Below are 26980 nucleotides of genomic sequence, written 5' to 3' on the forward strand. Positions count from 1 at the left end.
CAAAATTTCAATTCACATATAAAAATGGGTAAGAGAACTTACCGCGAACTATTAAATATCTATAACGTTTTTAGTTTGGCCTATGTTTTGTTCTGTTTTATTAGGCAAGATTAGATTTCTGTGCCTGATATTTTTTCATTCAAGTATTAGGAAAATTGATTAATAAACAGCTGAAGATCGTCCTCACAAAGTTTTACGAAGTGGAATGTAAGAATTTTGCAACCTTTTAAATCTAAACAAAAATGCCTTTAATCGTTGTCTAAAACGTTAATTGTTCTAATTTATCTATTAAATTTGCTTACTGAGATCGAAGAGCACTAAACATCTCGCAAACATTAAAAATATAAAAATTAACTTAAAATAATTATTGTTCATAGTTTACGTATACAATTACTATAAAGTTGAGACAACGTTTGTGACAATAAATGCCGATTAACATTTAGAGTTAAAATTCGATATTAAGAAAAAATAGAAATTGTAACACACTGGAAATGGCATACACGAGATGCACCTATTTTTATGGCTCTGGCACGATTTGTGCATTAGCCAGCGTCAAGTATAGGATTTTTTATAATTCGTGCTTGACTTTAGAAATTCGACCGTGTCCTCCATGTACGGTTTAGGCACCGGTACCGCACAACCCTCCCAAAGGCCGAGAACAAATTTAAATTAAATTAAAACTTGCCCTCGAACCGGGAATCGAACCCGGTACCCCTCACCTAGCTGCCATTTAATAAGACCGCTAGGCTATGAGGCCCCTAACGCACCTTTAAGAACAATGTAAGTCGAATTGACGTAGGAATCACAGATAATGCGATTCGAACACAAATATCTACGCCATTTCTAGTGTCTTTTACGGTTATTATAATAAAACTAATGAGAACTATGTAAATGCACCAGAATAGACAATGGCAGTTTAGAGTATATAGCATTTAAATTGTTGCATAATGCTATATATAGCATATAGCATGCTATATAGCATATAGCATAATGCAACAATTTAAACCTTAATTTAATGGATATTGAATAGGCGGAGTTTTTACAACTTAAAGGAATATGGAACAAAAAAGCTATCAAATACAACCGTTACAAAGACTTCGTTGTTACGTTAAATTACTTTGAGCTTTGGGAACATCGAATTTCTCTAAATTATTGATTTTTGTGAAGCAATATTAAATTTCCTAAAAATTCTGGAAAAGAGTAACCAAATTTAAATTCATTCTTATTAATTATTGCATTTAAGGCGAATTGGCGTCCATAAGTGACATAATATGAACGTGTCCGGGATTGTCAACTGTCACAAAGCAAGAGAACTTGTCATCGTGACATAAGGTTTTGGCGTACATACCGGATAGTTTGATACAAGCCAGTATTTCTTTGCGTTTTGAACCTTCTTTGCATCTGTGAAAAATTAGTTTAAATAATTGACTGTCTTGGTTAAAAAAACTAAAATCCTAAAATGACACAAGTAAACGACTAAACTGATTTTGATGAAACTTGTATTATTCCCAACAATTTGTGAACAAAGCATAAATATACCATATAAAAATGTTCAACAATATCAAACAAGTTTTTTTAAATCGGTTATAATTAACCATGATATAAGTGTTTTCTTGACTGATTGACAAACGTGAATAACTCGGAGGTGCTGGATTCGATTCCCGAAGAAACAATAATTATTTGACAGTACATATGATAACCGCAGTCAGTAAACAGTCTGTCTATCTGTATATCAAACATGAAATGAAAACCATGAATTAAACATTATTAAATTCTTACGTCTTTCGCTTCCAATGGCGTTTCCAACAGTATTCAGGACTAAACGGGTTGTTGCCAAAGAAGAAATTGTTATTTGAACTCGATTCATTTGAGAAGCTCTCATTCTTTGGTTCCAGTGGACTTGCTACTGGGGTGACGACATTCCAGCCGCTTCTGAAATTAATGAATTTCAAATTATTTATTATATTTTATAAAAACAAAAACAATACTTGTTGTTCGTGGTGTGTTTTGTTCGATTCTTGGCGAAACAAAAATGTAATAACTAAAATACGTAGGAATGCTCATCTATTTGTTGATTGTTTATTACATTATTATTGTATAATAGTACAAATATATTAATAAAAAAAAATGTATTTTTATGTTTTTTACTCAGCCTACCTTTTTATTAGCTACATACTAACACATAAAACATTTTTCTATGTTACTATATATATATATATATAGAGACTGTTCTCTTTTCCGGAATAAAAACGGATTTTTAAGTTTTTCCGTGAAATTTATGCATTTTTTCTTTCAGATTACAATGAATAAATAAAAATTGTTGAATTGATCCAGCTGTCTACGAGTTTTGAGCTTAGTAACATATTATGCGACTCATTTTAGTTTATATAGAATATAATAAAAACAAAAATATATGAAGGGTTTTTAAATAAATGTAACACTTTATTCGAAGCTAACTACTAACTTCGAACTAGCTAAAAGTCTTTAACCGTTCAGAATCGCTGTTTACGCTTAACTAAATTATTTATGTAAATTAACTAAGATTGAACAGTGACGGCCAAGTGGCTTCAGCTTGCGACTCTTAATCCTGAGGTCAAAGGTTCGAACCCCGGCTGTGCACCAATGGAGTTTGTATGTGCGCATTTTTATCACTCGCTCGTACGGTGAAGGAAAACATGGTGAGGAAACCGGCTTGCCATAAACCCAAAAAGTCGACGGCGTGTTTCAGTACCGAAGGCGGATCACGTACTAGCGTATTAGATTGACTAATGATCATGAAACATATTTAGAAATCTGAGACCCTGACCTAAAAATATTGTAGCGCCATTGATATAACTAAGGTTACATAAAACACTTATTACTTTTCTATAAAAGTACAAATAAAAAATAATAATTCACTTACTTCCACCCCCTACTCCTCATGCGTATGAGATATGTGATATTCCACCAGACGATCTCGCTGGCCATGGTGACCAGCACCAAGGGAGGCTGTTCATCATCATCCAAGTTAATCCCGATGGAGGGCGAATGTGATGATGGGGACCGGTAAAGCTTGTCCGGAGTGGGGGAGAAACCACACCATTGGACCTTGCTTTTGTGGTGTTTGAGGAGTCGGAGCTGGCGCTTGTTTGGTACATTCCATACCTGGGTGAAGGAAATCTAGTTTAAATACCTTTATTTTTATGATGAACGAATTTTTGAAATCAGTCAAGTAGTTTTTAAGCTTATTTGTACCTGTCCTGTTTAAATATAATGTTCGTATAGGCCTCGGGAATATTACCTATAAACATTACTTAGACATAGCTTACGGCACGGGTAGTTAAATTTAGATGTAATATATTAATTGAAATTTGGTTAAGGTTTTGTAAGCAATATTAATTAAAAAATAAATTCTTATATTCAAATTCTAACATTTCGTAGCCTCACTACTATTTGGTTTTCAATGGGATTAAAATTAAAATCAACTCATACAGCCTCCATAAAATAAGAAATAAAAAAAAAATAACATCATCACATACTCGAGAAAGTATAGCCAATACATCAGAAAAAAATTGGATCAAAGTACAGCATAACTCAATACAGCAAGAAAAATTTAAAAGTAAAAGAAAACAGAATTTTTTTTGAAGAAGACAATTTACTCACCGCTACATCCCCCGAGTCTAGTCCCATAGCGAGCACGTGACCATCAGTTGTTAGCGCACAACACGTGATCCTATTGTTCAGCTTACTCTCTTGTATCACGTTTAGTACGATGTTATCACGTCGCTTTAACTCGAACGTCTGAAATAACATTTTAAATATAAATAAACAAAATGTTCCAAATAATAACCAGAGCTGTTTGGGAATGACACTTGAAACAACAAAATGGACTTGACCTACTGGAAAGAGATGTATACGACGAAAAAAGAAAAGATGGAGAGATGACGTAATAGAAAAACTGGATGTTGCTCAAGACAAAAAAAAATGGAAAAATATGGAGGAGGTTTTTACCCTAAAAGGGGCAATACAAAAAACTAGAAGACTAACAGAACTAACCTTAATTTTTAGAACGTATACTAAGAAATGTAACTATAATATGGCAAAAGTGCATATGTCGTGGCCATATCGTAGATTAGCTCAATTCATGAAATGTTCGAGAATTTCATGAAATGGTTACATTTCATGAAATGTTTCATTGTCTATTGGCCACATCGTGATGTGGTTTGGGCAGATCAATGATAAGAAATCGTTTCTCGATATAGGCAACTAAACGCGTGGCTTCTTCATGAAATGGTCAATTATTTGATCATATCGTAAAGTAGTTTACATTTACATTAATTACCGGTAGAGGCGCTCCAAACGCTTTGTTTATGTGTGAAGATGGCGGCCGCTGTCGATAATGTTGTTTCTCGCAGTGAAAAAGTGAATAATTCGTCAATAAATGACGAAGAAAGTGATAGTAAAAGAGTTTACGACGAAAAGGTTCTCGAGTACTATGCAAGTCACAGGTTAGTATTTTACTCTTAAATTACATAAATATTCACCTATTTTATCAAAATACTCTATGCCAGCTAACGTATTGTGTATTAATTGATATTATGTAAGTTTGTGAATTATGACCTATTAAAGTTAATGTTTTTTTTTCCTTTTTTAGGTTATGAAACAAATTAAGGAGAGTAGGGTGACTACGCAAAAGAAGTCCATGGACTATTACTGGTTATCAAAATATGATATTTTGGAAACTGCGAATGTCATGCGCCAACAAGTGACTGAAAGGTTGTAACACTGACTTTTTAAATTTTTATTCATTTATTGTGCATTCCATGTGAATTATTATATTACTTTTTGTAACTATGTACCAAAGTACCTACTTATTTCTAAATATTTGTTTGTTGTACAAAAGTACCAAAGTACCTACTTATTTCTAAATATTTGTTGGTTGTACAAAAGTACCAAAGTACCTACTTATTTCTAAATATTTGTTTGTTTTCTAAAAATAATTGTGTAACATGACGTGTTTGATGTTTAATTTTGTTACAAAAATTTAATTCATTTTGTTTGTACCAGTCGGACTTAAATAACAATAAACAAGTTCTTAACATATTCTGGATTTTTATTAAATATTTTATGGACACCCTATTTATACGATCCGGCCAAATGTGGATGAAAAAATCGTGAAACGTTGACGATTTAATGGTCTGGTCAAATTAAGTTGCCCACATCATGAAATACGACCATTTCATGAAATTCTCGAGCATTTCATGAAGTGAGCAAATCTAGGATATGGCCACGACACATAGATAGCAATACTTTGATTAATTAAAAAAAAACTACTTTTTGTTCCTCCCATACAAACACCAATTTCATATGTAAGGACCTAATATTTAGTAGGGGGGGAGGGGGCAAATGAGGTCACTCACCACCAAGTAAGAGAGCGTTTAAGTATTACGTAACGAATTTGGGGGGGGGGGGGTCCTTTTGTAAAATGTTACGATGCGGGGCGGGGATTGAATTACGCGTATTATTGTTAATAATATTTTCGACTTTCCAGTACTTTACACCACATAATGGTAACTTTTAGGTATAAAGAGTCACTTGGTGGTCACGAAACGTTTTACTATACTTGGGTACAGAAAAACGTTACGGCGCGTTACATGGGGGGGGGGGGGGAAGTTTAAGTAATCAAATGCGTGACATAATACGCCGCTCATAGACATTCAATGCTAGAGGGCTCGCGAATGCGTTGCGAGCCTTTCAAGAATTGGTACGCTATCTTGAATTTTATTACAATTACAAAAAAGGATAAAAAAATTACCTGAAACGCCATATTATGGTCATCACAAATCACGAGGATATTATTCTGAAGCGCCGAACACTTTATATAGACATCTGTTTGCCTCCCGTTCAACACGCTGATCAGTTTCAGCTCCTCGTCCCACAGTTTAATGGTTGCGTTGGACTCAACAATGATGAGGCCAATGGACTTAACCCAGTAACAGTCTACCAAATTGCTTGGTCTACAAAGCTTCTCCTTGTGCTCGCCATTGGAGAAATGACGTGAGGTCATGCTTAGTTCGCTGCTTGAGTTGGATATCTGGTCACCTTGGTATTTTTTCTTCAGTCCTTTAATGTGCATAATATTACTGAATTTTTAAAAGGTCTATTGGAATATAACCCAAAACTATGGGTCAACGTTTTAGCAAAGTCATTACAATTTTATATTTTGTACCAATGGCGCACCACAATGTACCACAGTCTTTTAGGTCTGGGCTCAGATTTCTGTATCTGTTCCGGGATCATTTCTATTGGGCAAGTAGGTGATCAACCTTCTGTGCCTGATACCATTGACTTTTTAGGCTTTCACACGATGTTTTTCTTATAAGAGAGTGTAAAATGCTCACATAGAAAGTAAATTAATGCACAGCCGTGTTCGAACCTTCAACCACTAGGCCAACACAATTTTATATTTAGTCTGTCGGATTTGTATCAAATTAATTAATCTTAGGGGTTTGTAACTCCCAATAGCGATAGTGTTTCCGGAAAGTTGTACTGCGTGAACTTTTCGGAAACGCTGCCCGCACTTCTGCGATGTTTTCACTTGAATATTAACGTTGTGCATTTTTGATATTTTGGAATGGTTAGGGAATAATTTTGCTCGAATTGCTTTAATTATCAGTATAAAAGTACAATCATTTATGTGGTAGAATACAATATTTATTTATTGCGCTATGGTACACAAACATGACAATTTATATTACATTAAATACGCCGCGCCAGCGGTCTACTCTCCATCCGTCTTACGAATTTTCGATCAGGTCACGTGTCTGACGCGAGTTTAACATTTTTTACCCATTCCAAAAAAATGTGTACAACGCCGCTAAAGAAGTTTTCACTTCAAAAATGGCAACTTAAAAAATAGTGAATTTTCCTAATTGAATTATTTAATACTAATTTTAATTATTTTGTGTAGGTTTTTTGAAGTGAAGCGAAGCGAAGTTATTGCGCTAAGGACATGTAGAAATGGACCTAAGCGACTTGGGTCTTCAAGCCAGGTTTAGGTTGGAGAAACAGTATCACCTTCCTCCACAATATCAAACTTTTATATAGAAAAGGTTTGACAGCTCCACAAGTGATTGACGTTCGAAAATACCGGCCACAGAGTACGGACACTGCTCTACAGATATTGAACTATATCAAAATTGCCTACAAAATTGCTAGACTAGAATTAAAATACAAAAAAACACTTGTATATGCAGACGGTTTCATCAATATTTTTAATAAACTAAATCCTTACCCTGAAGATCATTTAGCAGCTCCTGAGATCCCAAATTACAATTCCCCCTCTGCAGCATCTCCGGCTTCCACTCGCCACTTTCCATCATCCTATAGGCCATTATACAGCGATTCTTTCCAGCAACCACCAGCACACTTTCATTCACGAAATTAAGGTATTGGACCGAGCTGTATACATCCATGATATCCCGGCTTTCCTTGGTTCGAAGATAGTACTTCCTTACGATGCCTGATTGCAATCCATATACCACGTGTTGGTTGCAAGGAGATATCTTTACTGTGGTGATTAATTCTTCCGTATCAGTGGGTATTTCTGTTAGGAGCTTCCTGCCACGCATAACCTAAAATTATATTTCTACCGTCAAATGTTTTTTTGGCTTGCTTTAGAAAATAAACTATAGATTTGTGTGTTAGGGAGCGTTCATGTATTACGTCACGCAATTTTTAGAGATTCTTGACCTTGACCATGTAACGCGCCGTAACATTTTCTGTAATTAATAGTAAAACCTTTCGTGACCAACCAGTGACTTTATATGTAAAAGTTACTATATATATATATACTATGTATACTTATGTGGTTTTAAGTACTGGAAAGTCTAAAATAATATCAACAATAACGCATAAATCAATCCCCGCCACGCATCGTAACGTACATAATACTTGAACGCTGCCTTATTTGTTATAATTCTATTTATCATTCATTGTTGCTTCTTTGAATTGATTTTTTTTGTGTTGTGTAACTGTTAGTAGTCAGAGATTTAGATTTTTTATTATTATATATTATAACCATTAATGTTCCGACTAAACAGTCCATTTATGCCTTCGTCAAATACGTCCAGAATGTCCAAAGATTAATTTAAAACCAGTATTCATACCTGAATATTATGACTGAAATGAACGAATGATACACTACTATACTATGATTTTTAATCCCATAGAATTCTGACAGCTATCATTTTTTGACATGTCAGAGATGGCAAACCTTTTTGGCCGGGCACATTTTTCAATTTCAATACGAGTATATACATACATTTTATTGTTAGTTAATGTATCTATTTTATTAATTGCGGTGCTCCACATTAAAAGTGGTTAAACGGCGACTGATAATTACGTCCCTTTTCATCAAAAACAGTAAAAAACGCACAAGTAAAGATAAGATTATTTTTTTTAATTAAATGTTTACTAAACCTGGAATTAGTAGGCAGTGATGCCAGTTAAAAAAATAAAGTAATTAAATTTAATTCGATATATTGTTCGTGATATTGATATATTTGTTATTTTTGTATTAGGTCACTTGAGTAAGTATTTAGATTTGCCTTTTTATAAATAAAACATAAAAAATACGTAGCATTTTTATTACTGCCCTCAAATATGTCAAATTCGTCTCTTTATCTGTGGAAAACATTTTTAGTAGCAACACTTATAAAGTCATAATTCTACGGAATGAATCAATCTATCAGAGTATAACGCACCCAATTGCCGTCAAATGTCCACAAATTTCAAAGATTAATTTAAAACATACCTGTATATTATTCTTATCATCAACCACAGCTAATAGATTTAGCGCAGCACCATCGCTCATACCATTGCAGATGCCTTTCAAGTTCAGAGGCTTCAACGAGTGCCTGTCTAGGCTCATAGTAGATTTAACAACCTTTTTGACGACATCCTTGGGGTTAAATGATTGGTGTCTTTGGGGTGTTGTATGGGTACTTTGTGGGGTGCTACTACACCCAGGAGGTGTTTGCGGGGTACTACTGTTAAGGAAACTCGCATCGAATGTTGTTGTTAGACGAATTTTGCTGAAATGTTTGATGAGTTGAATTACATGTGCGAAGAGGATTCATATTAATTGTCTATTATACGACGTAATAGAATGCGATAGGTTACGGCGAAAGTATCTAAAGGCCGTCTTAGGTTAACAAGGACTATCAGTAAAATATATTACTACATACTAAATTCTTCCTTTATTTTATATTACGTACGACAAACATAAAGTCAAATTTAAAGACACCCTGTACCTCGACAATTGGGTTTTTGAAAAAAAAAATTTTTATGTGATAAAGTGAAAGATCATATACCTATAAGTTTTATAACAAAACTATTTTTTTTCGCAATAATTCATAAGTTATTTCAAAATAATAAATTATTTTTGAATCCAGTACCGAAAACACGCCGAACAAACCCGAGCGCGTGTGACGTCATAATGTTAGTTTTCACTCATTGCAGTTGATAGAAAAATAATTAATACAGTGTTTTGATCTATATAAATTTACATGGTGATCGATCAATTATGGCGCGTTTATAGTCACGTGATTTTTTTTTAAATGTCATCAATTTTTAATTGTTTATAATTAATTGAAAACATTTTTTTTTTAAGTTTTTTGCATTAAACATCAATATTATTAACAATAAAGTTTTAAAATACATAAAAAAATCAATATTCTTTTTTCATTATTGTATTCTACGCTTCGGTGATGGAGAAATTGTGACGAATTTGTGTTCCATCCTCACATACATTCTTGTATTTTTTAAAAATTGATATAATTTAAAAAAAACGATATTTGCAAAGATTCAGAGTAAGCACAATTTCATGTACATAGGATAACATACAATTATAAGGTTAAAAATAAAATACGGTTTGGTAAATTCTAAGTCAGTATGCAATTTACCGAAGTGAATTAATAACAAAATAATTATTATAACCCCAATATGCAAGAACTTTAATTTGTTAATAAACGTACTAACAATCTGAAAGAGGTAAGTAATAAGTAGGTAGTAATAAACAGTTATCAGTCAAAGCATATAGTAGTATTGTTGACCACGATTACTGAAAAGCACTCGAAAATTTTATTAATAATAAAATCGCGTTTATAAGCGTTAAACTATATTTCAATGCGTAGTACAAGCGTACGAAGATTGTCAAATTTGTTCGAATTTGACCTCTATCAGCAGGTTGTTTTCTTATAAATGTAAAATGGTTAATTTTTGAAGTTATACTTCTTTAGGCGCGTTATGAAAAATTGATGAGAGTGAAATTTTACGATGCGCGCGCACCGTGACACAAAATTAACAGAATGAAGTTTCCCACGGAAGATGCTACGGCATTGGACATAATTTAAAACAACATTCGAATAATAATAGAATTTATGTTACACTTAATGTAAGAGAATAATAATAAATATTTAATTATTTAATTTTTCAAATGGAAACTGAACTTTATTGACTATAATGACTCCTTTTCCAGTCTTTGATTATTTAATTGTAATTAATTTTTTGCATGCAATCAAAAACTATTTTTAATAATCCCAAAGAAGTATAACTTCTAACGCGCGTACATACGTATACGTACCCTTTTTTTCATCGTATTTTTATTAATTTAATATTATTCACACATTTAAAGTGCTAATTAGTAATCGTGATTTAATTGTTTAATAAATGTTTGTAATATGGGGCGAAGTTTTCATATAGAACTACTAAATATAGACAGAACTCACCCATTCTTGTGTGTACTCTGAGAGATATAGGTGGGATCTAGGAACCAGACTTTCAAGGAATTCTCAATGGTCCCCGTTCCGGATAAAAGCACATCTGACCCGGGTTCAAAGTCGTCCATCAAGACTTCGCTCATGGCCATGGTCACTACATTTCTATATAAAAATTAAAAACTGCTGTTAGAGATTTAAGGGTTGTTGTTTTTCTATACGCCTCGTTACGCAATATGCACAATGAAAAATTTATTTTCTAAAGTGGTTTTGAAAGTAATTGGTGCCATTTTAGAGCAGTGTTGGCCTAGTGGCTTCAGCGTGCGACTCTCATACCTGAGGTCGTAGGATCGATCTCCGGCTTTTAACATTTGCTCAATTCAAATTCAAAAATCATTTATTCACGTAGGTAACACAATGTACACTTGTGATACGTCATTAAAGAAATACGTATTAATGCTTCTAATTTTAAATTTACTGCCAGTTCTCAAATCAAGGGCGTAGAACGGAAGAGAAGAACTGGCAATAAACTCTCCGCCACTCTTTTTAATCGCCATGTTTTTTTTTTTACACAACGGCTCGAACGGTGAAGGAAAACATCGTGAGGAAACCGACAAGTCTTAGACCCAAAAAGTCGACGGCGTATGTCAGGCGCTGGAGGCTGATCACCTACTTGCCTATTAGATTTAAAAATGATCATCAAACAGATTCAGAAATCTGAGGCCAAGAACTAAAGAGGTTGTAGCGCCATTGATTTATTTATTTTTTAATTGGTGACATTTATCTTAAAAATTAAAAACTTTTATGTTCAGATAACGAAAAATTATTCCTATAATACATAATTTAGCAAATTGATTGTACCTATCCCGTTATCTATATGCACCTCTACAATTCTTGCACATACTACATCTGTAAGTGCGAGCGAGACAGACAGATAAATATAATTTATAACCTGAAGCTTCAGTTCATAATGCGTCGACTATAGTATCAGTTACATCTTTTTTATAATGCCAATATAAATTAGTGTGTGCGAAATCATAATATTTAGCCTATAAGATTTGCTTTAAATCTAATAACGCACTTCCTAACTTTTTTACATGGCTGACGCACAAACCGTGCAGGCCAAGAAAGGGGAAAAAAAAAAAGATTTGCTTGCTGATTAAGTGTCAAATGATTTAAAAATACACTTACCCTCTCCGATTCTCCAGATCAAATATATACGCTGTGGTTTTCAAATCGACACAGATTACTCTACTGTCATCGGTTGACACAAACAAAAGAGTGCCCGTCTTGTTGACTGCCATAGACAAGAATGATATGTTCTCTTTGATAGTCTGTGCGGTGAGTATCGTTCTACGTTTGCAGTTCGTGCACGTTTGTTTTATGTACGTACTCAGTTTACAATCGAATTCAGAGATTTCCTTGTCTTTTAGTGTTATTATTTTGTTGTTTTCTGAAAAGCCATTTTTATTATAAGCAAACGAGATAATAATAATTAGTTTTGTCCCTCATTGTATTACTTAGATTATATTATATATATGTTTTGGTTAGAATTACAAATTTATATAAAGTAGTTAAACCCGATTTTACGGTAATTAACTTACACTTTCACAAATTAAAAAAAAAGTAAAAAAAAAACCTATTTGCAAAAATACATGAACAATTAAATTTTACATAGAACATCTGTATAATTTTTTTATAATAAAATACGAACTACTTACCATTGTACTGAATAACAGAAGTAATTATTTTTTTTATTCATACTTCGCAAAAGATTTAATTAATAATAATAACATTTAACTTAAAAAATATGGTACAACGGTTATAATACATGATTATTAAAAATAATCTGTTTTTAAAAATTCAGACACAATAAGAGAATCTGACCACAGTACTGTAAGAGAAAAGTAATCCTGAAATAAAAAAAACAAGCTAAACATACCTGACACAGTCAAAATATCCAAAACAGTGTCCGTTTCTTCAAAACAGTATTTCTTCTTCGTCTTCAGATCGATCACGTCCAAGGAGTGCGTACTGTTCGCACTGGCAACGATCACGTGCTTGTCATAGTTACATGGGACACAACACAAAATGTCTCTATCTCTATACAAATAATCTATTATTTGAGCCACTTCTCCGTTCGGTTTGTATATAATGATTATTTTGGACGTGTGCGTGAATATTAGTTCGTCAGTGTTGGCCCAACGGCATGACAAGTATGGCCCTAGCTTCGGGTGTATCGTTATGTTTGATGCGTAGTTGTTGTTAAGCGGTTCCTCAGATTCTGGAATAAAAGGTTTGGTTTGACTATTGTATTTTTTGTTGTTTTAACCATGTTTATGTTCCTTAATACACACAATTAAGAGCAGGTAGATAGAAAATAAACTGGATCGTCTCCAAAATTTCTGTATCCGATTTATATTCGGTCTAAGAAAGTACGACCATATCTCTGCGTTCCGTAAACGGCTAGGCTGGTTACCCATTCGACAGCGACGCGATGCTCATGTTCTCCATCTCCTATATTCCATTCTGTTCAACCCTAAAACTCCTTCCTATCACAAAAATGATTTCAAATTTTTGGGATCCCATAACTATAGCTTACGCTCTTCCGAAAACTATATCCTTGAAATCCCGTGTCATAACTCCTCCTTTCTTGGCGAATCCTTTAAGGTCTCTGCAGTTAAGCTATGGAACTCACTTCCAGTCCCTATTCGCTTAGCTCCTTCTCTATCTTCCTTTAAATTTCTTCTTTACAAACATTATCTGTCCACATCGTATCCCTAACTTTAATAATAGGTACTTACCAACTGTCGTGAGACTGATCCTAATTTAAGAAATTAAAAATGATTCATGTACACTTATTATTATTATTTTCATGTATTCTTTTTAGTTTAGTTTGTTTTTTGTTCCTGATAAGTTTCTTTTTCTAAACAACTAAATGTAATAGGTACATGTATTTTTGCACTTCTTGCTTTTCTTATGTAATTTAATACTTTTCTTTTTTTCTCACAGTGGAAGAGATCGCTCGAAAGCGATAAGGCCGCCAGTTGCTCTCCTTTTTATTTAATTATGTCAATTGTACTATATTAATGTATATGCAACGAAGTGTTAATAAATAAATAATAAATAAAAATATGAAAAAAATACTGACATGGTAAGAGGAGAAAGGAAAAATGGACGAAGAAGGTTTCCGCTTCCCTGGGTGGAAAGTGAAGCAAGGGAAAGCAGGTGAGGTTGGGAGGACGACTCAAAGGGTATAAAAAGAGTACAACAACAACAAGAAAAATCCGCACAATCAGCCATATATAAATAGGCATGCAAATGTCATATACATTTTTTGAAATGTCATATAATGAGAACATTAATATAATGTCATATAAATTTTTTGCAATGTCATATAATAAGAACATCAACATAATTTCATATAATTTTTTTGCAATGTCATATAATAAGAACATTATGTTATAATAAGAAGTTAAGTCATTTATAATTGTTAAACTTATGGTCTAAATACTCGCTCACGCTATAAAAGCACCGGGGAAAAATTGTAACAGAATAGTGAAGGACAGATTAACATGGCGACATTTGGAGGAAGGCTTTGTCCAGAGACAAGCTGATTAGTGGTAATAATAAAAAATGTCTTTATGTTCCTTGATTTAATGTATTTTCCATTTCTTAATTTAAAATTTATGTACAATAATTGTGTGTATATGTGTAAAATTTGTAATCACAGTTTCTCGTATTGTTTGTACATTTTCACGAATGTTATTTGTACCATCCAAGTTAAATAATTTTATCTATGGACATTCTAACTAAATATCAAGATAATCATACATTTAGGAGGTGCATAATATTTAAATGTTTAAATTTTTAACCAAGAAATTTGATCAAGCATCACAAAATTGCACTGCAAATAAAAAATAACTGTAAAATTAGCAAATAGATTAATCGAAAACTATATTTCTATCAACTCCCATAGTTTATTTGATAAAAAACAAAGGATTTTTGTTACCTTCCTCAATAGTATCACTCGACTCGCAGTCCAGTTCATCAATGTACCACAGCCGTAATACGCCGTCACATGTGAGTGACGCAACGCGCGGAGGACTGACAGGACTGACACCCACCCATTTGATTGACGATTCACCGCATATCAGTTCTTTTTTTAATTTATTCGTCGATATTTGGAAGAACTAAAGAAAAAACATTTAAATTTAAAAAAGGAACTCATTAATCTATATATAAAATTCTCGTGTCACAATGTTCGTTCCCATCCTCCTCCGAAACGGCTCGACCGATTCTTATAAAATTTTATATTCATCTTCAGTAAGTCTGAGAATCGGCTACTATCTTTTAAACCCCTAAGTGATTGTTAGGTAAAGTTGTCCACCCGTAACATTTTTTTTTTATTTTATAAAAAAAAAAAATGTTTTTTTTTTATGATACAGCATACAAAATTACATTTATTACAACCCCTAATTTTAACCCCTCTACGATAAACCCCTATTTTTTATTATTGTAGATAGTATTTTTATTGAACTAAACAAATGTTTCCTAGAAAGATGCATGGCAAAACAAACGTTTGCTGGGTCAGATAAATTTTTTATAAAAAATTGAGTTTCAGTTTAGTTGTTCTAATTACCTATAGATTTAAAAAAAACGACTAGAATATTCACAGTTAACTTTTTAACTACTACTACTTCTGGCCCCAAGGTAAAACCCCTTAGTTTATTAATAATGTTTAGGCAATAGACAATGTATAATAGATCAATAAATAATAGAAATATAATACCTTAATAGTCCCAGAAATGGTGCCCACGACCACATAATCTCCCAAAAAGCAAACAGTGGTTATGATTTCCTTTGCATCGATTGTTGAATACTTTATTTCTTCTACGTTTTGTTCGTGCCTGTAAAGTAAAAATGCTTTATAAAAATATATAGTAGTGTTCCTGTTAGTTTAACAAATGTCTAATATTTTTTGTGTTCTATTAAGACGAATGCAATTTCATCTATAGATTCTAATAATTAAATCTAAATATACATAATGATAGGTATCAGACGTAGACGTGAAATATATTTAAAAACTAAAATTTTGTGAACGCGTATAAACATACAAATCTAATGAACGAAATGGTCTTGTCATTATCAAATCAAATTAAAATTATTTATTCATATAGGTAACACAATGTACACTTATGTCGTCAAAAAAGATATATAGATATAATAATATATAACATAACTAGCGTACTCCAGAGACGTTGTCCTGCATGATATTTCAAGCGATTAGTATATTAAACGAAGTATGAGAGTACCGAATGCATCGCAAGCTGTGCCGGGTTGATTAGTGAATCTAAACCATCCTGGGCTCCACCCAAACGCATACAAAAAATTATTCAAATCGGTCCAATCGTTTACGAGGAGTTCAGTTACATACACACGTACAGTAGAATTATATATATATGTAAACTATGCTATCTTTTAAGTTAGATCAAACTGCACACGGTGTGCAAATTTGATTGAAATCGGTTAAGTAGTTTAAGAGTCCATAGCGGACAAACAACGTGACGCGTAATTAATATATATTAAGTAATTTTTTATATGAATTATTATATATATTATATTTTTTATTATATACTAGCGGACTTGACAGACGTTGTCCTGTCTTAACTATGAATATTGATTTCAAATTGGTATAATTAATTAAAAAATATTTCAGAAACAAAGTGTTTATTATTATAATGCATTATGTTATACAACATTCTTTGTTTGTTTTTCTGTCTCGCATATTATTATATTATCAATAACTCCGATTGAAGCATTTATTTTAAACGATATTCATTTTTCTTACATCCTCTTTGACGATATTTGCAGCACGCATTCTGTCAATGTTATGTCAAACGCCATAAGGTTACATCAAAAAGTTCGAATTGTATGGTGGTTAAGTATTCTTAAATTTTCTAATTTTCCGCGCATTTTTTTCTTTTATAAGAACCTTCTCCTGACAATTACAAACACAACAAAAAAAAAATCAGACAAATCGGTCAAGCCGTTTTCAAGTTATGCCGTGAAAACGGAAAACGGGTTTCATTTTTATATATATAGATATTACAATAATTGTCATAGCTATGTAACGAATAAATGCATTATTTATAAATATATGTCGAAGCAATGGTCGAAGCAAGCAGACGCTATTAAAAAAGACTATTGTCGAAATTAAATGGCTAATGCCAACACTGTTTTTTTACAACAAAGGATCAGTTAGCAATATTGACGTCATTATCTGCAGGTTTTCGTTTGCTTTCACGTTATTATGCCTAGTTCTCGTTCCCTACTTTGACTCGTCGATAGACATGCCTTTTCCTCTTATCCTATCTCACTCCGTCATATAGAATATATAAAATAGTACTTACAAAAACTCAAAATAAAGTTCGTTCAAGGCGCATCTATGTTGAGCTATATCCCACGCCTTCGTGTAGAGAGCACCCTTGGACTCGTGTTGGAGAACACTCTGTATAATGTCAGTACTGGGGTACCGGTATAGGTCAGTACCGTGTGTGCTTAAATACGCCTTTATATTGTACAGCAGCTCTCTGTCTAACTCCTAAAAATAATTAAGATTGAGGGTACAGTCAAAAACACATTTAAATATCCAAGTTAAGGGTGGACCGCCTAAATATTTATTTTTATTTTTACATAACTTTTCTTAAATTTTTTTTTTGATCCCCCACTCTACGATCAACCCCTATTTTTTATTTGTTAATTAAAATCTTATGACTTGAACTCTGAGGTTTATATAGAGAAAAATCACAGAAAAACTCAAAAAGTTTTCATTCCGGAAAACCGAACAGTCTCTGGGGTAGCTTAGCAAAATGTTACATGTTGGTATGTACTAAAAAGGTAGGTAAGTAAAATCACATTAACTTACCTACGAAACGAAGTTCGCGGGGACAGTTAGTAGGTATAAAAATATTTTTATTTATTTATTTACACTTCGTTGCAAATAAAAGAAACACAAAAAATATAAAAATTATAAGGGATGCAACGGGCGGCCTTATCGCTAATAAGCGATCTCTTCCAGGCAACCCTAGTTAAAGAGAAAAACTAAAAAAAAAAAAAAAAAGAAACATGATGCGTGCGAGAAGTGCAGAACCAAATGTTATATAAAAAAAAATATATATATAGAACCTTAATCTAAAGTAATACAAAAAAATATATTAATAACAAATTAAAAACTTAAAAGCTAATCTTCCAAATTAATGAACAGCGAATAGTGATGTAAAAGGAAACATAAGAATTATACAAGTCACGATTGATGAGGATAAGGTAAAGAAATGCTTATACAGATTTTTATTAAAAGTAGTCGTAAGTATTAATTCTTTGAAATGAACTTTAGCACCACTGATATTTCCATAATTAGAAATGAAAAGTACTTACATCATGCACAATATAATTTTCATATTTCTGCAAATCCAAGATAACATCAGCCGGTCCAGTCAGCCGCACCTTGTTCCCCAAAAACTTGAGATCCAAGAACAACTTCTCAAACAAACTCTGTAGATTCAAGTTCTTCGTGTTGTACAAATGGTATCCGATATAAAACGCAATATAACCGTCGTCCTCAATATCAACCGGGACATTATTCGCGTCGTAATTGTAATTTTTAAGCAAATCGCAGTGCAATTTGCGAACTTCATCGTCCGTTAGGGTTGTTTTTAGATAATTCATAATTAAATCGTGAATTTCGTATATATAATTCCTCAGTTCTTGATCGTAGAACTCGATTATAAGCGATTTGCTTCGCAATTGTTTCATTATAGTTTCGACTTTACTGATTTCTTTATTCCATAACTTGCTAAGGACTTTTGCGGAGAATTTCGCGCCATCGGGTAAAATTGTAAGCATTTTGAAGAGCGGTAAAATGTCCGGTTTTAACGAGTTTATACACATTTCTATTGTTTTCATTGGTTTGTCGTTCTGTTTTGTTAAACTGAAAAAAATATCATTTTTGACATGCCAGTCTATTAAACAAACTAATTTACTCATATTTACATTAATTATTAAGAGCATAAACCTATTTTTTGTTTCCTAGTAAATTCAGGTCCAAGTTCAGATGCGGGAATTTTTTTATTATACTTGGGCAAACAGTCAGGAGGCTCACCCGATGTTAAGTGACACGGCCACTCATGGACACTCCCAATTGCGTTGGCGGCCTTTAAAGAATTGATAAGCTCTTTTCTTGTAGGACCCTAAGTTGAATTGGTTTTTTCATTGGGCGCGGAAAGAACTGCCTTAAAAAGCGGTCAGTTTTGGAACGACGGACGTCGAGGTACGGGTGAAATTTAGTACATATTTGCGTCGACGTCCGTCGATCTTAAAATGTACATGGAAAGATGATTCAGAAGATCAGTAATATTTTGACTAGGGGAGCGTTCAACTATTACGTAACGAATTTGGGGGGGGGGGGGTCCTTTTGTAAAACGTTGCGATACGGGGCGGGGGTTATTATTTTAGACTTTCCAGTACTTTACGCCACATAATGGTAATAAAATTAGGTATAAAGAGACACTAGGTGGTCAAGAAACTATACTTGGATACAGAAAAACGTTACCTGCTATCGTATAATAAACCAATTATTATCGAAAAACTCGTCTTAGGTTCGTTTCCCAACTCAAAACTAGACAAACAATCAAACATACTTACAAAAAATACTCCTTTTTCTCCAATTTATTCAAATAATAATTCCAATGTCGCGTGTCGTGGACCAATCTCTCCTTATTCTCGGCCAATTCCGCGCCGATGAGGGCGATGTGAAATGGACTGCCTTTGCAGATCTCGTGCAAGCGCTTCGCTTGACGCGGCAACTTCGAAGTCGGGAGATCCACGCACGATGCTAACAGACTTAGCGACTCATCTTCGGTGAAATGGTTTTCTACCTGAAATAATTATGAAAAATATTAATAACCAAATTTATGAAAAATATTATAATTTTTCAAACTACACAAATATGTGGGAAACTACTGAACCGTTTTTTATGAAAGTTGGTCTGTTTAAGTTGAGGGTTTCTTGGAAATTACATAAAACAATCATATTTTAAGACGGCCATTGAACGGATTACATCAATTTTATTAGAAAAGTTGTTTTAAATAAACACACATTTTATTATACACACAAACTAATAATCATACAATGAAATATGTCTTATGAAATCTATGTATTGTGCCTTGATCGGCTAATTACAGATTTTATTATATTGAATTTTATTGAATTTTAGATTTGCTAGTCCTAGTGCGGAGTGACGTGTCGATCGCGTGATTGGTAAATTAGTTGACGTTTGTGTCCCGCGCTGAGATACAATGCTACGACGACTTTCCCCCACTCCCTAGTTTAATACTCAAGAAGTTTGCCGGTATCTGTACAAGCTTGTGATTTATCCGCATTAATTCAGTCATTAGTTAAAAAAAAGGGTGCGTGTACGGGCGTAAGAAGTTATACTTCTTTGGCATTATTAAAAATAGTTTTTGATTGCATGCAAATAATTAATTACAATTAAATCATCAAAGACTGGAAAAGGAGTCATTATAGTCAATAAAGTTCAGTTTACATTTGAAAAATTAAATAAATAAATATTTATTATTATTCTCTTACATTAAGTGTAACATAAATTCTATTATTATTCGAATGTTGTTTTTAAATTACGTCCAATGCCGTAGCATCTTCCGTGGGTAACTTCATTCTGTTAATTTTGTGTAACGGTGCGCGCGCATCGTAAAATTTCACTCTCATCAATTTTTCATAACGCGCCTAAAGAACTTCAAAAATATTTTTCGATAAATGTTAATTTGTTTCTATGTTGTTGCTATTAAATTTATTTACAATGGTAAATCATGCTCATCTAATGGTCTGTGTGGTTGTGTGTGTGTGAGAGTGTGATTTTAGGTGTGTGTGTGTGTGTGTTTGTTACCTTAACAATCTGCGGATGAAAATTCACAATGACATCCGTATCCCTCGTCGTAACCAATATCTTGCAGCCAATATCGAACGCTTCCAAGCAATTCTTCTCATCGACCTCATCCAGGACCAACAGAGACTCCTTCAGGGTCTGTTCGGAGAACACGGTCTTAAGTCTGTCCCTCAAGTCTTGCCATGTGCAGTTATAACTGGATAATGAATCTGCGTTAGACCCAATACTGGACATAGATATTGACGAGTTCATGTATGAATTGTGCGCACACAGGGACGACGCTTTGCGGTATAATCTGAAAAGGGGAAAAACACTGTAGACAATAATTCTTCCCTCTCTATCTATATATATAAAAATGAAACCCGTTTTCCGTTGTCACGACATAACATGAAAACGGCTTGACCGATTTGTCTGATTCTTTTTTTATAATATTCCTTGAAGTACGAGGATGGTTCTTACGGAGAGAAAAATTAAAAAAATTAAGTGAAAAAGTCTAAAAACAACACTTTTCTATATTCCCATACAAAATATTCGTAATAATATTTAAAGGCAATTTGAACTTTAATACCATAGCATAAATTTCAAGTGTTAGTGGAGGGGTTCCGGGAAGGTAAATTTTTATTTTTTGACATAATGTATTTGTTGTATTATCAACTTTCTTTTTTTTATCTTTCTAGCTAGACCGGTGTCCCGAATAGCAGAATAAGTATTTAAAAATAATAAAGAATCGACTGTTAGGCGGTACGATGTTCGCCAGGCAGCTAGTAACGAATAAAAATGCTCGGTACCTTGAAATTCCTTATAAAGAGTTACGTAGTACACAATGTATATTAAAAATTCTTTATTGTTACAAACTTTGCTGTGACCATGCCATGGTTGGTATTAATCAGTTTAACAAATGTAAAGAATTATCTGACCATGCATAACTTACTTATTTTGTTGAGCAACAATGTCATCTTCAGTCTTACAGTTCCCTAAATTCTGCCAAAATACAACACCGTTGAAGTTATCGGTAACCAAATCTGGGTTATTTCTTAACACACTGATGGCAACACTGGTTTTACCGCAACCGGACATACCATGTAGAGCGAGGATCTTATGACGCGTTAAGGATTTCAATTTTTTTGTTACATTTTGCTCCTGAAATTAACATAGATATATACGTATTTTTGTAATTATCCTAAAAATAATGGGTAGACTAATTTCTGAATCTATATCATTGATTGAAGTAGGTGATCAGACATCTGTGCCTGACACACGCCGTCGACTTTTTGGGTCTAAGACATGTCAGTTTCTTCACGACGTTTTCCTTCACCGTTCGAGCGAATGTTAAATGCGCACATAGAAATAAAGTCCATTGGTGCAGACGGGGATCGAACCTACGACCTCAGGCATGAGAGTTATTTAATTTAAATAAATACTCTTTGCACGAAGCAGGAATATAAAATGTAAAAACTTACCAGCGCTAGTCGTCTAACAAAGTGATCAGGAGGTCGGGGCACATCTCCCCTACTAATGCTGTCCTCAAAGCTGTCTTCTATCATAGCTTTATTATTCCCGAGCGCAAGTTTCTCCCACAACCACTTGTAGTCCTTCGCAAGGCTGTCTACAAATGCCTCATACGCGCTGTTGTTGCCATTCTGAATAATTGTGTCTAGCAGATATCTTACCTTATCGGCTCTATCATTCTGAAATAATTAAGAAACTGAAATGTTTATGTATCAAAGACAACCCAAAAGATTCGTCAGCCGTATTTATTAAATTAATTTTATTATTCTGTTTTATCTCTATCTGAAAATGGTAATGTTGAAACAGTAATGACTCTGATTTTGTTAAGTATGTAGGTGAGGGAAATAACAAAGAAACAAAAATTTGTCAAATTGTATTTTCTGTTCATTTTCTGTCTCTCGGTATGATTGCTTAAGCTTTTAAAATTATTTATGTAAATAATATTCGTTAAAGAAATTTTATTTATTTCTATGTTTATTAACCAAACGATTACATCGCTAAGCATAGCAAACAAGGCTTTGTATCATCCAAAGAGGTTAAGTAGTTTATAAAGTAATTTTAAAACAATTAGATAACGAAAAAGAACATTCATTACTTTTATTATATTATGCAAACGCGATGGTCTGGCCAAAAAGGAAAAAGGCACAAGGGCAGACCAATAGATCGACGTGCCGTTCTTCTGTAATTTTGGCTCAAACAACTTAGAAGAAATGTCCCATCACAAAGAAAAACTTATAACAGCAATCTATTTAATAGCGATCAATTTGATCAATTAATAATTGTTCCACGTTGAAAATTCAATTTAAATTTTCGACTGCATCATTATTGTATCAGACATAATGCTCTATTTCCTGTTCTCACACACAATTCTCTGAATGAGTTGTAATCATTTTGCAGCCAGATATTAAAATATGTATGTATTTAAATATGTACATTATATATACATCTTTAGGACTTCAAATGGCACCAAACCCTATTCTTTAAAGGAGGGGGAGTGTAATTACCAACCCACTGTACTAGGGGAAACTTACTTCAGAACATCTGGGAAGAGCTTCCAGAAATAACTACCTGGATTCTCTTATATCTTAACATAACAAGAGCCATGTCAATTATCAATAAATTACTCACCAACTTAAAGATATAATCAAAATCTTCGTAAGTAATCGCCTGCTTTGTAAATAATTCATCTAATATGTATGTAACATCTAGATCTCTCACAATGTCTTGCTGGTTGTGTTGCAACAACATCCGATTCCTGGAATCCATTCTGTCTGTCTGTGAACCATCTGAAAATAATTAAATTTAAAAATCAACATAGACAAATTTTTGTCTAACATTATCAATCTGTAATTATCGGTATCACAATAATAGAGTATCTTTCAAATAATCCCTCATCAATCTTTTGGCTAATAAAAAATGTAAAAGTGAATTCTACAGTAGAGCATGATTATGACTCAGCTTGCTTATCTATAATAATTCTTGGCAAAAAATATGATCATACTTCATTGTAAATATAATACAATTAAAATACAACTGCTTGCAACAGATACAGGAAGAGATATCACAGACCTTATCTATTTATTCTAACAGCAATATAAACTTAATCTAATAAAAGACTGGACAATAAATTTACTAATAATTTTAGCTTCATCTTTGAAAGGTATTTAACAAAATTAGCATTTTAGGAAGTCATTAAACTGAATAATACAGTTAATTGTGCGAACCACAACATATGAAGGGCACCTTCAAATTGCATGTTTGAATCATTTTTAAGTTTAAAGTTTTTACATTTAATAATTTACTTACTTTCTAAGACTGTATATGTGGAATAAAATGTAGAGGATTTTATTGCTTTGCAACTTATTCTATAAATGAAAACTACTGATTTTCTTTACAGATATAGCTATCAAAAACCAAGTTTCGCAAGTCAGTACCATACATACTGTGATTATTAACAATAATTATTATGAAAATCTTACATCTTTTAGATAAATAGTCTTGACCATTGCATATAAATACAATGTATCTCACAAGTAAAACATATCATATTATATTGCTTAAAGTTTTTACATGATTTATAAACATAACATTATATATTGTATTCTAAATTAGAAGCTGCTAGAAGTGCAGAAGAGTCACTAAGTGAGTGAGTGACAAAGCTCAGAAACATTAACTAGTTAAAATTATTAAACTTATGTCTAATTGGTTCAAATTTATATAATACCTGCTTGGTTACTGAATACTGAAATTCAGGCTTCTATTTTAATCTACAGTTAAGTAATAGGGAGGGGAGGGCATAAATGGCCTGATTGATTCCAAAAAAAGGATGCTACGGCCGCAATCACTTAGTTGTCCATTAATTGAAGCAAAATTAAGAACCAATTAAAAGTAAAAAAAAAGATCCTTAAAGTTTTAGGTCAAATAAATGAACAATTAAAAACTCACTTTTTAAGATGCCTAAAGATTTCACAAAATGAATCCGCATACAAGGAAAATATTTTAATTTAATATTAACGTATAAGAACTACAAAAATCGTCTAGCAGTTACGAGTTGCGTCGAATAAATGGCGATTTGAAAATGTTAGCATTAATATCGTGTTTACTCTTAAATATTAAACAACCTTGTAGATGAGAAACTCCTACACACATCAGTATATGATTTAAAGTCAGGTTGTTGACCACATCATGACTGTCAAGGTTGAAGATTTTACTAAGGTGATAATTTTACTATGTAAATTTGGATGTTATGTAACTGAAAGCTATTCTAGTGCTATTCAGAGTGTAAAATGAGAAACTATACTTTAGGTATCATTTCTAAATTGTTAGATATCATTAGAAATAAAATATTCAAAATATATTTTTTTTAACTTGCCTTGACATATCTACATAACTGAAATTTATTTATTAAAGCAAGAAAAAGCAGTAAAATAATGTTAATTTTAGTAAACAATTTGGTTAGTACCATCATTCAATATTTTTACTTGCCAATTTACTGATATCTTAATTATTTCATCACATCAGAATGAAAAATGACAACTAGGCTAAACAACTACAGAATTTGTAAAAGAAAGAATTATTTATTAAATACAGACTATTCTCTATATTTATTTCAAAAATCTGAACATACATTTGTATGTTTCTTTAAGAATGGTAGTACTTACTAGGTCAAGGTTACCTTATCTAGGACTAATTACTAACAAAAGTATAATGTGGTTAAATACAAACACTTGATAACAAAATCGTAAAAATATTTAGACCAAGGTTGGGATTTCCCAGGAATGATTGTTTTAGTAAAAAATAATGATTAAATGTCAACAAACACTAAGTCGGTCAAATAATTTTCCAACGAAACGCATACTAGCATAATTTTGGGTTTTGAGTCTGATACCCTGTAATAATAAATACTTTAGACACAGAAGTAAGTTTTTGATAAGCTAAAGTAAACTATTTTTAAAACAGATTAAGAAATATATCTGCCGAATTGTTTTTATTGGAGCGTTAAAGATAGACAAACAGATCATCAGGAGTGATTACAAAACTGATGTCTTGTGTCTTCACTCAAAGATTTATTGTGAAAAGAACCATGGTATTCCTTCCCTTTGATAAAAAAGGGTAAAGTCTATAATACCTATAATCAAAATATTTGGGTAATATATTATTAAAACAGAAAAAATAAAATAACTGAAGAGATTTTGAAATTTGCCTGTTTCTTTCGTAGCATTCGACAGTTGTCCGAAAAATAAACACACTTAAATAATATTTGCAATTTTAGAATGTTTATGTTAAGTATTGAATTTGTATTTGTTAAGTAACAAAAGTAAACCAGGAATTTGTGTGATTAGTGCTTTACTTTTAAATTGTTATGTAGCAACGAACAAAAATCTTACCCCTCTAAACAATTCTCCAGAATGTAAGGGATTGATCACAAAATCTAGAAAAACATTTACTACATCGGAAACGATGATTAAAATAACATTTTTACTATATTATTTAGAAATTATTTTCATTTTTAGAAACTTGAGCTATCTCAGTCTCAACCACTCAAACAAAGCGAAAACCCAAACAGCAAAATTATGAATGTCGTCAAACTAACCACAGACTATAGTCACAAAAGTCAAAACTAAAAAACCATAGAATGTGTTGGTACAGGCTACAAATAACTGTATAGGTTAATGCTCTGTCCACCAATTATGGCTTAATAACATTGCGCCTTGCGTGGCAAGTTGTCCTTCCTTTTTGCTGAATAATTGGGATGTGCGTTGTTTGAGCTTACGTTGGAAGTTTAAAGACAGCCGAAACACGTTTTTGTAGTTTGTCGGCGTATGGTGGTGCACCATACGTTCTTTTTTTTGAACAAATGTGTTACCGCTTGTGAAATCGTTCGCCACTTTAAGTATGTACAGTACTGAACGTATATTATTATAAACCTTATATGCATTTCTGATAATTTTGGGCGACTAACATGAAAATATTTGTAAAAAAATGTATAACCAATTCCTTTTCCTTTCCTTTTTCTTTTACGCCTTCCAAATATATGTAGCCGATAATCTTTGGCACATTGCTCGTTTATGTTTGTAGGGCGTAACTTGTGCTGCAATTGTTCACTCCATTAGTTTTTAGATATTTTAAAGAGATAATTTCAGCTTATTTAAATTTTAGTACATACAACAAGTTAAAAACGTTCATATTAAAATTATAATATGTTTCTATTCTTCTCAATGGAACCAAACAAATTAATCATAATGTACCA

At 32.7% G+C, this 26980-nt stretch overlaps 1 protein-coding gene across 2 annotated transcripts; it reads right to left on the bottom strand.

Annotated features, from left to right (window-relative positions):
• Nucleotides 1-641: 641 nt before the first annotated feature.
• Nucleotides 642-26301, bottom strand: LOC125058142 (apoptotic protease-activating factor 1). 2 transcript variants are annotated; one of them, XM_047662186.1, is made up of 20 exons: nt 26118-26301; nt 23359-23516; nt 22182-22409; nt 21653-21861; nt 20722-21016; nt 19461-19693; nt 18195-18747; nt 17171-17361; nt 15550-15667; nt 14770-14950; nt 12700-13041; nt 11949-12210; nt 10770-10922; nt 8795-9074; nt 7274-7613; nt 5795-6102; nt 3643-3780; nt 2903-3144; nt 1780-1932; nt 642-1401 (listed from the first exon to the last, which is right to left on the bottom strand). In XM_047662186.1, exons 2-20 carry the CDS (start codon nt 23494-23496, stop codon nt 1239-1241), a joined length of 4527 nt encoding a protein of 1508 aa, XP_047518142.1. In that variant the 5' UTR covers nt 23497-23516; nt 26118-26301; the 3' UTR covers nt 642-1238. The 2 variants fall into 2 exon arrangements, with proteins under 2 accessions (XP_047518142.1, XP_047518141.1); XM_047662185.1 differs by lacking the exon at nt 26118-26301 and adding an exon at nt 24676-24918.
• Between the last annotated feature and the right edge of the window lie 679 nt (nt 26302-26980).

This window comes from Pieris napi, chromosome 2 (genome assembly GCF_905475465.1).
Source record: "Pieris napi chromosome 2, ilPieNapi1.2, whole genome shotgun sequence".
Lineage (NCBI taxonomy): Eukaryota > Metazoa > Arthropoda > Insecta > Lepidoptera > Pieridae > Pieris > Pieris napi.